Here is a 16,013-nt window from a genome sequence, read left to right as displayed (position 1 = left end):
CTTTAAGGGAACTGATTTTCCCTGCACCCTTGCATACACTGAGATTGGTGTGCCCGTCCAGCCAGTTCACTCCTCTGAGTCACTGGGGACAAAGGATGCTAGTGCTCATGTCCTTGCCATGTCTTTGAGACCCTTTGTGGGAAGTTACTCCCTGTAGAAGAGGGTACTCTTTGGGATCTTTTGCCTTCTTGTTTTCCTTCACCTATCATAAATCTTAGGTAAAGTCCCTGAATTTCACAGAGCTCCTGATCTCCTATGAGAATTTACTGGCTGCAGTCCTGTTGTTTGTTTTCTTGGTACCTTGTCTTTGGGCCAGCTTGCTCTTTTTTTTGGCTGAACCTCTTCTGTGCTGTGTACTGTTTCGTACATACCTTGCATTTTAACCTTGTTCCTGGTGTGGCTCCTATACCCGTGCACATACATTTCCTCTATCCATGCTCCAGCCTAAGCACCATCCTGCTGTTACTCCCCAGCAACACATTCCCCTTTTCCTCTGCTCTCTGGGTGGGGAAGACAGCAGCAAATTCACTGCTGCACCAGCAAAACCTTTTCTGTTAGTGGAACAAAGCCCTCAGGCATCAGTGGGATGAGTTAGCAGTGGCCTGACAAAGGCTTTGTGAAAAACCATCGTCCTCCCCTCTGCCTGCTCCGTGCCAGAAGCTGTCGCTGCTGGTTTCTGGGGTGACTGAGGTGATTGATGGGACTGTGGGGACTTTGTGTGGGTGAGTGTTGCAGCCACTGCAGGAACCCTGCTCTGCTTGTTGGGTTTTTCATACTCGATCTTGGCTGAGAGATGGCTGTCCTGGCTGCCTGCACAGTTTTGAGCTGCTGTGGGGGCACGGGGCAGCGTGGCCAGTGTGGTCTGTGAATACACCCTGTGACTGGGAGCCTGCAGAAGTGTGGTGGGTTGTTCAAAGATGCCTCAGTCTCTGCCACTCCTTAAAAGGCAGTGGATTGAGCTGGCCAGTGTCTCCTTACAGCCCACTTGGCTGCTGGCAGCTCTGGCTGCCTCTCTCCATCCCAGGGAGGCGTTTAGTCCTGTGGGGATGGAGGTGACTCCAGTGGGAGGGCTTTTCTCCCAGCGCATGCAGAAAGGGCTGGAGATGCAGAAATCTGCAGCAATGCTGCTGGGTGTGCTTTCTGCACTTAGAAGGTTTCAAGTGCCACTTAGCAGCCCTGATGGGGCACTGTGAAGAGCTCATCATGGGGGGATCCTCTGCTTTGTTGGAAGCTGTGGGTGGGAAAAAAAAAGGTTTCTTGTGTCCATAGCTTCCTACATAGAGTAGGGCTGTTTTCTTGAGGATCTGTGGCAGGGAGCAAACTGCCTGGGAGCCAGTGCTGGCTGTGCAGCCTTTTGGTGAAAAAATCCTGCTCATGCAGCCTGGCTCCATCTCAGGAGCATCCCTGCTGAGCACAGGGATGAGAGGGATGAGACCTGTGTGCATTGCACCAGCTCCCCAGAACCAGTCATGGACTAGCAGCTGGGCTGTGTTCAAGTGCTTCAGCTTCTTGGTCATTGCTGTGGGAATTACATCCCTCCTGAGCCCTTTTTTCTCCAGGCTAAACAAGTGAAACTCCCTTGTTCTGCCCCTGACCATCCTCAGCAGGACTCTCTGACTCCCTTCTTCATGTATGTGGAAACAGTATCCAGGTGTGGTCTCACCAATTCTAGATCAAGGGAAATAACCCCTTCCTTTGTCCTGAAAAATACATGACTCCAGTTCTAGCAGCTTGGTGGTGGGAGTGAACAGCAGCTTCCCAGAAAATTTGGACTGAACTTCTCTTGAAAGGGTATTTTAGTGCTGCCTTTGCCATCCTGTCACTGAAGTGAGCATTGTTTGGGAATGGGGTTGGTGAGGGCAGGCATTCAATAGGGCTAGAGAGGTGACAGGGATCTCCATTCATAAGGATGCTTATCCTCAGGAGGGACAAGAGCATGAACAATCTTACGTGGCTTTAAGGTTAACCCTGTTGGGAGGATAAAGTTAGACCAAAGACCTTTGTTTGTAATAATTCCTAATCCACTTGTGCCAGCAATCCCCCATGTCCTCCCAACTGCTTGTGTTCTGTATCCCTCCTCCCGGTACGTGCAACAGCTCTGACATTCATTGCCTGACCACTAGTCCCTCCCTAAGCCCTCCATAATTGCTGGGCTGGTTTAGCATACTGCAGGTCCTGATAATGGAGGAAGGAAGTTTGTTTTGTAATTGGATTAGCACTGCTGGGAACAGCTTGTGCACAGTGTCAGGGCTGAGCTGGTACAGCCCTGGCCTTGTCCCATTCTGCCTGGTTGTGGGTCAGCTTGGGGCTGTCTTACCCCTGCACAGGACTTCAGTGACCAGAGTGATGCTCACAGGGCTGTCTCCCATGAAGACAGTTCAGGCTGTTAAGCCCAGAGAGGACAAGACACCAGGGAGACCGTAAAGCCCCTTCCAGTGCCCTCAGGGTCTGTAAGAGAGCTGGAGAGGGACTTTGGACAGGGGCCTGGAGTGACAGGACAAGGGGGAATGGTTTTAAACTGAAAAAGGGCAGCTTTAGATGAGATAAAAATTAATTCTTGGCTAAGAGAGTGGTGAGTCCCTGGCACAGGTTGCCCAGAGAAGCTGTGGCTGCCCCATCCCTGGAAGTGTTCCAGGCTAGGATGGATGGGGCTTGGAGCAACCAGGGATAGTGGAAAGTGTCCCTGCCCATGGCAGGGGATTTGAACCAGGTGAACTTTAAGGTCCTTTCCTGCCCAAATGATGCAAGGTCCTTTAAGGTCCTTTCCAATCCTATGATTCTATGAAAATACGTAGTTTTGGAGAATGGAGGCAACCAAGAGAGATAGAGGGCAGAATTGGAGCTTGCCCACCTGGAAAGCTGGGGTGTGTTCACTGAATTCTGTCCCTAATGTCTCCCACCTGCTAGAAATGAAGCCCTTTGGTTAGTGACAAGCCTCACATTACCCATGCCAGCACAAGTCATCGAGGCTCCTAGGTACCTCAGAGGTTGGAGAGAACCTCATGGGACTGGGTTAAACCCTCACATTGTCATCCATGCTCCCTTCCTGCCCCTCTGGCCATGAGAAGTCCTTGCCTAGAGATGAGTTTGAAACCCCAGCCCTAGCAGGGATGCTTAAGTTCACAGCTGAGAATGCTGTGCCTTGTGTTTTGCCTCCAACCCAGCAATCTACAGGAGGATCAGATATCTCAGCAGCTCAGCTGCCAGAGTTTTGAGCAAAGGAGAGAAATTTGCTCCTGATCCGTTCAGGCTGCCAGTGGAATGTGCAGGGTAGCACATACCCAGCACACTTGTGCACTGGCACAGATGTGGCCCAGCTGAATGCTTCCTCTCTAATCTTTTTCTAAAGACTAAATGTTTGACCCAAAGGACAAGTTTCAACTTCTGACTTGGAGACCACCCTCACTCAGTCCCTTCAGTATGCTTCTCAGCATCCTTCCAAACCATTTGCTTGCTCCTGGTGTCCTGTTTGGAAATTGTCCCAACACATCTCTGTTTGGATGCCTCCACCTACTTTTGAGTCTACACCTGTGAGCAGTTCTCTCCTTTTCCATGGACAATTGGAGGCCTGTCTCCAAACCACCAAGCTCATGCACATAGAAGGAGAAATTGTTTTAAGCTAAAATGAATATTGACTTAATTAGATACAAGAAGTTTTCTACAGTGTGGGTGGTAAAACCCTGATACAGGTTGCTCACAGAGGTGGTAGAGGTCCCATGTGTGGAAACACTGAAGGCCAGGTTGGACAGGGCTTGGAGCAACCTGATCTAATTAAAAATGTCCCTGCTCACAATAGGAGGTTGCACTAGATGACCTTCTGACCCACACCTAGGATTCTATGATCTTCCAGGTGAGACCATCCCAGCTTGCTAGTGACATGGCTGTGTCCCTCCCCAGAACATCCCAGGCATGATCGTTCCACACTACCAGCCCTCACTTCTTGCTGTTAACATTAGTGGGGGTGTCCCAAGACTGAGGTGGGGAACAGTGCTGGAAGGTGCTCAGAGACATTCCCTTACTTGGTTAGCTGGTTCTTCCTCTTGTTAAATCCATACCTGTGACTTCCAGCACTGGAAACTGGTTCATACTGGGTGCAAATCAAATTTCTTCTTTAAATCTAAACAGGCTAAATTACTATAAAAGCATAGAATGGTTTGGGTTGGAAGACACAAAGCTCATCCCAGCCCTCTGTCATGGGCAGGGACACCTTCTACAATGCTCTGCATCACAGTCAAAATTAATTATCAAGGAGAAATCATTATCCAGAAACAATGTATCTGTGATAAATTCTGTTTACACTCGCTATTCTGTCTGGGAGCTGGGTTTCTTTCAAAAAAAGTCTCAGAAAATACGAATTGTTTGAATCCCTCTTTTCCATTTTCTGGATGTGGAAGGCACATTGGCTGCATTTGTTGGAGGTTTGAGCCATACCCAGGTTTTCTTAAAACTGGCTCTTCTTTCATAGGGAGGTGACTTTGCTCCTTCCCTCCTTGATGTCATGCAGCCCCTCCTGTCTGAGCCTCATCTCATGCATTCACAGTGTGTCCTCAGCCAGTGGTTGTACCTCAGGCAGTCTCTGTCCTTCCTATATCACTCAGCTTGATAACCTGCACAGCTGCCAGTCTTTCTCTTAATTTCCACCATGAATATGTGTGTGCTGTATTTTTTCTCCATTAAATGGCAAGCCCTGACTGTCTGTGTGAGACTGGCAGGCTTGCTGCATGTCCCCATGCTGTGCCTTGCTGCACATCCACAGTGCACTGTGATTTACTGCCTGAGCACAGCTTCTGCCCACAGGTACTGCACATTCACAGCAGGCCTGGCTTTGGTGTGCTTGCTCTGACCGTGTCCTGGTTGGCAGGGAAGGCTCATGCATCACTTTGCCTCCATGTAGAGTGATGTCTGAGCAACCCACAGCTCTTTCTGGTAACTCTGTAAGGATTGCAGGCTCTCTGCTGCACCTAACTCTCTAATTCCTGCCTTGGCATCTGCAGTAAATGTCTGTTACCAGGGCCCTTGGGGCACAAGGCTGGCTCGCCTTTTGACAGCCTCACAGGTTGCTTGGGATGTGGAGTGGGAGCATCTGTCTCCTGTGGCTTGGTGTGGGGATGGGATGGGGTGTCTCATCCTGCCGGGGGGACAGGACACAGGACACTCTGCTCTGCTCTCCATTAACAGCGCAGCTCCGGGGCCTGCGTGCGCTGGGCCAGGGGAGGCGGCCAGGGACCATCCCTCCGTGATGGCAACAGCTCGTTTCCATTTAGATAGAGGAATTTCAATCTCAGTATGTCTTCTCTTCACCACGGTGCGACTCAAGACCCAAATTTACAGTTTTCTTCCCCATACAACGCCAGATGCTCTCTGGGCTCAGGAACTGCAGCGCGTTCAGGGAAGCTGCCGCCCGGCCCAGGGGACAGCTGGGGGCGAGAACGCGGCTTCTCTGTAGCGCCGCGGGTCCCCACAGCATCTCCGCACCCCAAACTGCTGCACCGCCTGCAGCACAGGCGCCCGCGGGGAGCAGCGGGGCGGAGAGGGGACACGGCACGGCGGAGAGGGGACACGGCACGGCGGAGAGGGGACACGAAACGGCGGAGAGGCTGCCGCTCGGCGGGCGCTGCGGCGGCACCGGGCCGGGGGCGCGGCTGGAGCGCGGCTGTCGCCTGCCGGCGGCACCGGGAGCAGCAGCGCCGAACCGTGTGGGGCGCGGTCTGCCTTAAGGAGGCCCGGCCGGACCGTGTGGGTTGAGGTCTGCCTTGAAGAGACCCGACCCGGCCCGGCTGAACCATGTGGGGCGCGGTCTGCCTTAAGGAGGCCTGACCGAACCGTGTGGGGCGCGGTCTGCCCTGAGGAGGCCCGGCCGGACCGTGTGGGGCGCGGTCTGCCCGGAGGAGCCCGGCCCGGCGGGGGCGTGGCCGCGCAGCCATGTCTGAGGGCGCGGCGGGAATGGCGGCAACGGCGGCAGCGGCGCCGATGGCGGAGACGCGGCTGCGGCGGAAGCAGCTGCTGAGCGCGGAGGAGGCGGAGCTGTTCGAGCTGGCACAGGCGGCGGGCAGCGGGCTGGACCCGGAGGTGTTCCGGTGAGCGGCGGGAGCGGCCCCGCGGGAGCCGCCGGTGCGGCCGGAGCGCTCTCTGACGGGCGCTCCCGCTGCCGGCTGTCTGCCCGCAGGGTGCTGCTGGACCTGCTGCGCATGAACGTGGCGCCGCTCGCCGTGTTCCAGGTGCTGAAGTCGATGTGCGCCGGGCAGCGGCTCCCGCCGGGCCCCGAGGGCGGCCCCGCCGCGCCGCCGATGTCCGGCGAGACCCGAGGTACGGGAGCGGGGCGGGCCGGGCCTTTCCCCGGGGTGTTCCCGTGCAGAGCCACCGAGCACGGCCGGGACGCGCTTGGGAAGGGTATAAGTTTTGTATAAAACTCCAAAAAAAGTTAGTTTCCAGGCCATGAGGAATCCGTGGAAAAGGAGAGCTGCGTTGCTTCCTTTATTCTGTCCCCATGAGCGTGGTGGCTTCTAACACTGATCCAGAGGTTTCCATTCTCTAGAGATGGTGTTTGTGTGGGAAGATGAAGTAGAAGGCTGTGGGGAGCTGTCAGCTAAAATAGTTACTGCTTTTGAATGCATTAATCTCCTTACTGCTCTAGTGTCCATGGAAAGTAACAGCCATAGCCTGGAACTTGTGTCATACATATATATATATATATATTTATTTTTTTTTTATTTTATTCCTAACCAGTTCTAATAAAATTTTTATTTACTCCCTGAAGTGAGTTTTGGCTGGCCAACTCTTTGGATTACTTTCAAAAGGTTTAAAAATAAGTAACTAAAATAAGTCTTCTGTCACTAAGCCTGGGTTCACAGTGGGAAAGTTCATTTCTCTTGTGCTCAAAAGCGTGTCAGAAAGGGGCAGTGGTGGTGGTTGGGCATGTTTATTCTCTTGGCTGTGCTTACAGGTCCAGTGGAAATTGAAATTGAGAGGGGGATTAATTTGAAAAGCAGTCATATGGAGAGAAGTGTGTGTGATCTGATGGTGTGGAAACAGTCTCAGACACCAGTGGACACTGGCACATCCTTTCTCTTATCCCAGCCTGAGGTGTTGGAAGCTCTCGGTGTTCCAGCAGTGCTGTTTGCTGTGCTGCTGTTCCTGTGTGGAAAGACTGGAACAAAGTGGATGGTTACTTTGTAGATTAAACCTCCTGAAAATTAAAAATGCTTCTACTGTAACTCCATTGGGTTTCCTGGTACTGATACCTGTTGGGCTGAATTTCTACACTGGATGCTGAAGGTGTTTGTGAGATCTAATGGAATTTTGCCTCCTGCATGGTTCCTGAGGCAACGCTTGTGGCTAGCTGCTGTGTGGTGATGCTTGGGTTAGGATGTGAAAATTAATGGATGAATTTGTTTATTCAGGGAGAAATAAAAGCAGCTCTGCTGTCAGTGGGTCACAGACTCTGGCAGAAAGAAGCAGCCGGGAAGGATCTGCCCAGAGGATGCCCCGACAGCCGAGTGCCAGCCGTACGCAGAAGGCAGGAACCTCTGGGAAGAGCAGCGGGGGAGGCAACAGTACCTAAAGAAGGCCTTGGAACACATGGATTTTGATGCTTGATAATGTATATAAATTGTGCTTGTTAAAGCTGCTTGTGTTATATGTATTAACCTAAAACCATGATATGTAGTACTGGGAGCAGAGCTGTTGGTTCTTATTTCCAAAACTTCCTTTGGCCATGCAGACTGCTAGGAAATGTTCCTGCATTTGGTTTGCCCTGCTTCCCTGTGTGCCTGTTTATGGCATTCTAGTACCTATGGGGAAAAGGAGGGATCAAGGTGGTTTTGGGGAGCTTTAAATCTGGAAAAAGAGAGGGATAAAGATACAATGGCCTGTGTGGCATCTAATGCCCATCTACCAGTCTGAGATTACAGACACAGTCTGTGCCTCCTGGGGTTACACATGAGCCTCACTGGAGACATTTGTGACTGTTAGGGTGCTTAATCAGGTGCATGGGCAGGACACTGACTGGTGCACTTTCTGTGCAAATCTGGTTTCTGACAATTATTCACTGTTTAAATGGGCGATGTTGACTGTAGCATTGCCAAGGAGGCTTATAAAATCCCAGATACTTTTATTAGGTTTCTTTTATAAAGCAGTTAAAGCAGATAAGCAAATCAAACTAATTAATATCTGCCAATATTTGCACAGAGATGTGTGATGTCAAGTGGAATTTGTACTACCTGAGTGACTTCAGAATTCTCGAGATTTTAGAAGGGTTACACAGAATCTGCAAACACTCACCCAGTAAATTAAGGGCTCTCAATCCCACAGAGTGACCTTGGGCAGCGTCCTGACTCAAGGGGGGAGACCCCAGCAGTCCTCCTCTCAGGGCAGCTGACTCCACTGCTGTGCCTGCCCACCTGTCCACAAGGCTCCATCTCTCTTACCTGTTGTCAGATGGTCACAATAAACCTTGCTGCCCGAGGTCTGACATTCAGCCCCTCCACAGCAGCCGCAGGTGCAATGGTCAGTGCTGCACACCTGAATCCAGCCATGGCATGGCTGAGGTCAGTCCCGGGGCTGCTGCACCTGCCACAAGCACCCGGTGAAGTTTATCCTTAAACTGGAATGAACACCTGCAGAAGGAGGAGTAGGGAAAACAGGGAGAGAGCCTAGAAGCTCTCCCAAGGGACCACCCACCAGAGCTGAGCAGAGCAGGCAGGATCACTGCAGTCTGTTTTCCTACAGACTAGTTCCCTGTACCATCATTGCAAAAAATGGGAGGGCTGGACAGAAAAGAATTGAAATTTGGGAGAAGATGGCCAGTACGGGGACCAAACCCATGACCTTGGCTTTATTAGCACCTCACTCTAAGCAGCTGAGCTAACGAGTATGGTGAGGGATTTTATTGGCTCCACCTGGTGGCCCAGCAACGGCTCCGCCACCTGAGAAAACGGAGTAAAAGCTGCACTAGCAGAGGATGGTTTCGATCCATCGACCTCTGGGTTATGGGCCCAGCACGCTTCCGCTGCGCCACTCTGCTGTGGCTGTGGAAGGATTAACAAGTACAGCCTTGGAGCTGTAATTCCGCCCTGCTCCAGGGTACGTGGTAGTGGCAGTACTGCAACCCTGGTGACACCAACAGCCCGTGCAGGGTGACAAGAACACCCTGCTAGCCCCAAAACAAATTAATGCACTGTGGTGCTCCACTTGCTGTTATAGCTTTGACCTCCTCCAGGAGCCACAGGCTAAGTCCCCACTGTGCTGCTGGAAGTGGAACAGAGACAAAGCCCACCTGGCATCTTCTGCTTTTGGGCTTGCCTGGGAGGAGCTGCTGTTCACTTTTCAAGTATAACCACCCGCCCATCGGATTTTAGAAAAACAGGCAAGCATCTTGTGGGGAACATTTAAGAAGGCAGGTGGGATTTTTGCACAAGTTTCTCACAAATTCGGGAGCATGGTTTCCCAAACTGCTGTCAGTGGGAGATATATTTTGGAAAACAACCTACATGAGAACATAAAGCCTGGGACTGGGGCTACTCAGCACATCACACACCTTGTGTCTGCCTTGGACAGCACCACTGTGTTCACAGCAGGACTCAGGCACAAAAAGAGGATGTGCTCTCAGAGCTGCAATGTGACTCCTCATCTTGAGGAGAAGCTGAGGATGTCACTGTGTGCTTACCCAGCACAGAGCATGTTTCACCCTGAGGGATTGCTGGCTGTTACTTCATCCCTCTTCAGTCCCACAGCCTCTTTCTAACAGGCACAAGGAAGTGGGGTGGACCCCTGGGAGGTTGGTGTTTTGCCACAGTGGAGTTACACAGATTTTTTTGGCTAAACCTTTTCATTTTCTTGGTCCTGGGGTAAACATCCCGAAAAGTTGTCGAGCCTGTGAAGATGTTCCTGCCTTGTACCATCAGTATCTTTCCCCTTCAGTACTGAAGTGTGTACCAAAGAAAGGGACCTCTCACCTCTGAGACACTTTTGGGTCCAAGGACTGGGCCACTGCAGATGCTGATGAAGGTGGAGAAGCCACCTTCATTGTCTGGGTTTGAAAGACAGGTGTCTGCCAAGGAAGGCGGGAACCTCCACTGAAATGGAAAAAATATGACCCTCTTCCCTCTCAATTATTATAACTTTGAAACTAAAGGGCTTTCAGGCAAAGATATGGGAAAAGGTTTAGCAATTCTTTACTAGTATGTAAGGAACAAACAAACAAACAACAACAACGGCAGCATGATTGTAAAACCAAATCGTTCCAAATGAAGAAGTTCCCACATGTTTTCAAGAAAGAGTCCTACATATGAAATGACTCTGTGTTATGAACACAGACATTGTACGTACCTGCATCCCCTCTGAAGGGGAATGACAAAGCATTTTACCAGCTGTCACTGCAGAGGTGGAAAAGGTAGAGGATGGAGAGCAATTTCATTCCAGTGTGACACTGAGGCATTTTATAAAGAATAGGCCTCCTCCCACTATACCCCCAAATTGCATAACTGGCCTCATGAAGTGCAGTTCATGCTTTGGTCCCCACCTGGGGATTGTAAATTGCCATCATTACTGTGCCACAGCAGCATGCTTCTCTTGCCAGGTGCAACCAGCTGCAGCAGCGGCACTGAAAATCCCTCTCATCTGGCTCCTGTACCAACAGTGAGGAGCCCAGAAAAATACACTGGTGACAGCAGATTGTCCCCCAGGCCTCAGGAGCCAGTGCTCTATGAACACCTTTCATCACCCTCATCTGAACCCTGGCAGTGGTACTGGGGGGAACCAGGCCTGAGAAGAAACGTGTCCTCCAAAACAAGGTGAGTCCTGGCAGGGAACAGAGGGCGGGATTATAAACTTCGGTTTTGTCACCCAGGGTCACAGAAGCACGACACGGCTCGTGGCCTCCGTGCTGCTCTTTGGGAGCAGGTGAGACAACAAAATTGTGAGTGCGTTGGCCGGGAATCGAACCCGGGTCAACTGCTTGGAAGGCAGCTATGCTCACCACTATACCACCAACGCAGCTGTGTGGGGGTGGTGATGATGATGATGATGATGATGTGCTGTTCCTGCAGCTCAAACTCTGCCCAGCTCCAGCACAGCCCGTCCCCTTCTAACTCCATGTGCACTGCTACGAGCTGCCACACTACACGGGTGTCGTTGGATACTGCTGGGAACCAGGGGAAAAGCAGCCTTGAAGCTTTGCCTTTCTCAAGCTGCTCAAGGACAAGGAATTACAGCAATGATTATGCACCTGCAGGGTGCGTGAGAGATGTGATGTTTTGCAAAAGTATGATTTCCAAGACGTGTTGCCTTCTTGGACCAATGAGTCTTTTCTGTTCTGTTTTGCATGAACTACCCTATATGAAGTGTAGTGTTTCTTTAAATAAAGCTCTCTTCTCTCTTGCTTCTCCATTACACGAGGAGCTATATTGCATTATCCTTTTCCCGCTCCTATAGCCTTAAAATGCAACATGTGGGTGTTTCTGTGTGTAAGATACTGGCTGGAAAACTCAAGCTGAGCTAGACACTGGCTAGAGAAGATCAGCCCAGGGAGCAGCGAGTGTCCTGGCTTGGAGCAGGACCCTGGACAGATCAGGACTGAGCTGCAGGCACAGACTGCAAAGGCCTATGTGTGCCTGTGTGAGTTTTGGTTCATCTACATATTGGGGTTAATTATCCAACCACAGCCCCAGATTACGAAGTCTCAACCCCCTGGTTTGCCCCTTTCCCTTAGTTGTTTATGCTTTTTGGGTAGTGGTTGTCCTTGATTCTCTAGTTAGGAAGGGATGGTTTTGTCTAACTACCCTGTGAAGAGAACTTACTAACACCTAATACGAAGTTTCAGAGTCAGCTCATGACTCTTCTTCCTGGGGCAGGCATCACTTTGCCCATTGAATACATTTCACAGATCAAAGGGATCTGTGAGCATGTGAGAATCACTGTGATGTGGAAGAGCTGGGAAAATCCATGAGCTTCAGGGAAACCTGAATTATCCTGATGTGGGAATGAGTGCACACAGTGCCCTGGACTCAGGCACTCCAGGGATACCACATAGAGCATAGAGCCTCTTGCCTCCAAAATTTCTGCCTTTGTCAGGGACACTTCCAGACCTTTTGGGACCACTCCCAAACCACCTTGTACATCTGTGTAATTCTCGTTCTGCAGCTTTGTTGCTGCAGCTGCTGTGCTGCTCAAGGACCCGCGGGATACAGGACAACCCAAGATAACGGTAATGAAAACAACCACACGATGGCACTCCCGACTCGCAAAAGAGGGAAACGCCCCGAAACCAGCTCGAAATCACCCCGAGAGAAGAGCCGAGTTACAAATGTCCCTGGCTCTCACATCACCAGGGTCACGACAAAAAGGTTTCGCTGCTCTTCCAAATGAATATTCTTCTTTTCATCTCACTCAAAGGGCCACAGAAACTCCTTTGCCCTAAGAAATCTTTTCACTCTCTTAGAGTCCTGCCACAAGGTTGAAAACGTCTGCCAAAACTAGAGCTCACCAAAATGCCACGCACTGAAGTGCCAGAAAGCACTTGCTGCCTGCAACAACTGCGCCCATCAAACTCCCGGCACACACCCTGCAATCTGGCTCTTTGTGTTTGGTGGGAGAAAGCAGGACAGGCATCATGTGTTTTTAATCATGTGGCACTAAAACATGCACCGTCGAAGTTGCAGACAAAATGTTATTAAAACAGGGTGATCCTCTTCCAAAATCCTTCTGGGAATACAGGTGGGAGCAGGACGGCAGCGCTGAGCGGGGTGGGCGGAGGGACCGGGGAGCCCCTTGGTGGCGGTGCCAGATGGGGCAGGGACAGGGGGTGGCCCGGAGGAGGGACCGGGGCAGGAACAGAGGGAGAGTGTCATTTAAGGCAGCAAGATCGCCAGCATTTATTGTGGGGGAACAAGAGAGAGAAGGGTTGTGGGGTGATGAACCGTGGGTGAGGGAAGGTCCCAGGAGAGCCTGGCCAACACTGTCTGGGTAAGGGATGGAAAGGCAGGGGAGATGCAGAAGGCAGGTGACTCATCTGCACTTGTGAGCGGCTTCCATCTCCTGTTCTGCTCTCTAGGGCAGAGGGATTAGGAGCGCGGGGTGGAACGTGGGAACTGGATAGCGGGGCTTGAACAAGAATCTTGAACCGCCTCGTAAATTAAATGAAAAGGGGATAAAACTTAGCAACTTTAAAACTTTCCCTCTGAAGAACGTTTTTCCCCGAGTCCCAAAACCCCAGTGAATTAACAGAGTCCTTAGAAAGAGCAGGAACGTTCTTAACCAGCAAATGAACTGTTTTAAGTCCTTCTTTGGAAATGGCTTCCCCCTAAGGATGAGAACATCCCTAACCCACATACATATGTCCCATTCAGCCACACTAAGCACGTTACCCATGGCTGTTTTACCACTCACAGGACTCTTTAAAGGAAAAGGACCTAGACCCTGGGCAGTTCCCCTGCAACTCACCCTCCTGCAGCTCCAGGGACTCCTGCAGTTTTCTGTGGGGGCTCGCCCGAAGAGTTGCTCCTCCAGCTGCACGAAGGGTGCTGACTCTCCTGTCAGCTCAGCCCGGTAAAACAGGCACAGCACCAGGGTAGGGGCCAACCCAACTGTGTCTTTTTGCCAGCGATGGCTGTCCAGCAAGTCATGGCTGGGGCGCTTTAAGGGACCTCAGGACGAGTGCCCCACACCGGGTGCCACTTGTAGGGATGTGCTGCAAGCAGGTCCCAAAAGCAAGGCTGCACCAGCGGGTCTGGGCACCAGCTGCTGGGAGGCTGACGAGCGATGAAGGGACGGGCTCTGTTTGGAAACCTGAAGGCCGGTATACTGACTCACAGGTTCAAACACAGCTCCAAGGGATGGGCTGAGGGTACAGGATTATATATGGGGCACAGGGTGGTCCAGGGGTTAGGGTCCAATGGGGATAGGGCAAGGTACTACATAGGAGGGGTTAGGGAGAGGGAAAGCCAATGGGGATTGCCCCAGGGTGGGGCAATGAGACACAACAGAACCAACAGAGATCCAGGGAAGGGAGAACATTCTAGGGGATGTACATAAATGGGAGATGGGGGCTGAACCGGGATGGTCAGGGTCGAAGGGCCAATGGAACAATGAAACTGAGGGGGAATTAACATGTGGGTATGAAGGTTTGTGGGACAGAAGAGGGTTTTCTCTCCACAGCTCGGGGTGTATTACTTACAAATTTCTCCAAGGCTGAGGGATGACTTTAGTCATTGGCCCTTGGGCCTCCACATCCTGCCAGCTCCTTTCCCAAAGGAAGTGTCATAGGAGCATCACCCCTTTATGCTGTTCTACAAAGGTGTTAAACGAAGTCAGAAAGGTCAGTGAGCACAATAGTAGCATTCCCCTGAGAAATCCAACCTGTTTTTCAGCTAGCACAGGGATCTGAGAGCCCAGTGCCCAGACACGGCCTTGGGACACCCGTCAGTGCTGTGTGCCATGGACACGCCTCTGGAAGGGCACAGGCAGCAAAGGCCACAGCTGCAGCAAACCATCTCAGCACCTACTCAAGGAAGCTATTTAATCTTAACTAGGATGAAATTCTCACGACTTAGTGGATGTTCTCAGAGTTCTTGGTCACTCTGGAAGCAGTACAGTGTATTTAGTAGTACAGTTTAAGTTACACACACTTTCCACAATTCATTAAACCTGTTGATTCCTTGGATGGGGAAAATGCTCATATCCTGCTTATAACTTACAACTTTATTTCAAAAGCTGAACTAACAGTAAGTACCAGCTGTGTGCTCAGAACTCGTGCAGCATTTGTTCACACCAGCAGCTTCTTGCTGATGTGCTCTGCTGAAGACAGTAAAAAATTGCCCTTTCTTTAAACCTCCAGATGGTGAGAACATTATATGCAACATAAAAGCTTAATGTATCTCATCTCTTCACAATTAGAATCTTGTAAAGAAAAATTAATATCAAATATTATTATATTGATGACTTTGGTACAGTTCAAGAACTCCTAGGAGCCACTGGTCAACCAAGTTGGAAAAACAATAATTTATGAAAAAGCCAATTTACCAGATTATAAAAACTGGATACATTCTACATATGTACAAACAACTTGCCTCTAATGTACAAGTGTGCAATATTTGTATCATAATTGCTAGTCTGCAACCAAAAATAAATCCAGACAGAAGCTGTAATAAATCACCTTCTTTTGTAGTGTAGTTATGTCTGCTATTTCCTTTTAACAAATGCGGAGTGCAAATGTACTTAAAATGTCACTAGCTACTGTGAGGACTTAAGGACTGCTGAGCATCTAAACCCAGTTCAGATCTAGGGGATATGTAAGATAATGCTTCAACAGTTGCTCCTAAACAAGCAAGCCAGAATGAAAAAATATTAAGGTATATGAAGGATGGAACTCCAGCTCTGTGTTGCTAAGGGTAGAGACAATATCTCCTTTCAGCTAAATACACCTAAATACAGGGGAACACACAGAAAACACACTTTAGAAGCTACTGTCATCCTTGAGTTACCCATTTATTTCTGAGGATGTCTCAACTATTAACTTGCTTTTGCCTTGGGTAGATAAAACTCTTCTTTCCTTAGGTTTGGTGATTTTGTACCAGTTGTGAACTACTGCCAAATCACAGTAGTTTGGAAGGCAAAACCTACTGCTAATAGAACAGCTAACAAGCACTTGCCAAATCCCTCAGTGTTGAAGGACACTAGACAAACAGTATTTGCTATACTGATGCAATGGTATTTGTGCTCCAGGCTATTTCAGAGTCATACCTTTCACATAATGCTGATGTAAAGCAACAACAAAAAAGGAGAATATTAACATGCTTAAGTCAGTAGATGGTCCTTAATGAAATTGGAAATTGTGTCTCATGTTACCTTTACAGGCATTCCTTAGAAGTTACTTTAAAAGGGCATTTTATGACACTAAATGTCTGGAAAAATGCTTTCTTAGGAAACTGAAGGTCATCAAAATAATAAGATTTAAGCAAACACTACAGAAATAAAGTCTTTTTCTGGACAACTCTAAAGAACAGTGAAGTTTAGGAACA

At 50.0% G+C, this 16,013-nt stretch overlaps 1 protein-coding gene and 2 non-coding genes across 3 annotated transcripts; 1 reads left to right on the top strand and 2 right to left on the bottom strand.

Moving 5' to 3' along the window:
- The first annotated feature begins 18 nt into the window (after nucleotides 1–18).
- Nucleotides 19–7,674, top strand: LOC130257373 (mitotic-spindle organizing protein 2B-like). The gene is made up of 3 exons (XM_056499806.1): nucleotides 19–6,077; nucleotides 6,167–6,306; nucleotides 7,401–7,674. Exons 1-3 carry the CDS (start codon nucleotides 5,923–5,925, stop codon nucleotides 7,559–7,561), a joined length of 456 nt encoding a protein of 151 aa, XP_056355781.1. The 5' UTR covers nucleotides 19–5,922; the 3' UTR covers nucleotides 7,562–7,674.
- Nucleotides 7,675–8,950: 1,276 nt separating this feature from the next.
- TRNAM-CAU (transfer RNA methionine (anticodon CAU)) lies at nucleotides 8,951–9,022 on the bottom strand. Its single transcript has one exon. It is a non-coding gene; the product is annotated as a tRNA-Met (tRNA).
- Nucleotides 9,023–10,920: 1,898 nt separating this feature from the next.
- On the bottom strand, nucleotides 10,921–10,992 carry TRNAG-UCC (transfer RNA glycine (anticodon UCC)). Its single transcript has one exon. It is a non-coding gene; the product is annotated as a tRNA-Gly (tRNA).
- Nucleotides 10,993–16,013: the final 5,021 nt, after the last annotated feature.

Source organism: Oenanthe melanoleuca, chromosome 10 (genome assembly GCF_029582105.1).
Source record: "Oenanthe melanoleuca isolate GR-GAL-2019-014 chromosome 10, OMel1.0, whole genome shotgun sequence".
Taxonomy (NCBI): Eukaryota; Metazoa; Chordata; class Aves; order Passeriformes; family Muscicapidae; genus Oenanthe; species Oenanthe melanoleuca.
Note: the sequence above shows the minus strand (reverse complement) of the source record. Positions and strands in the feature narration are given on the sequence as shown.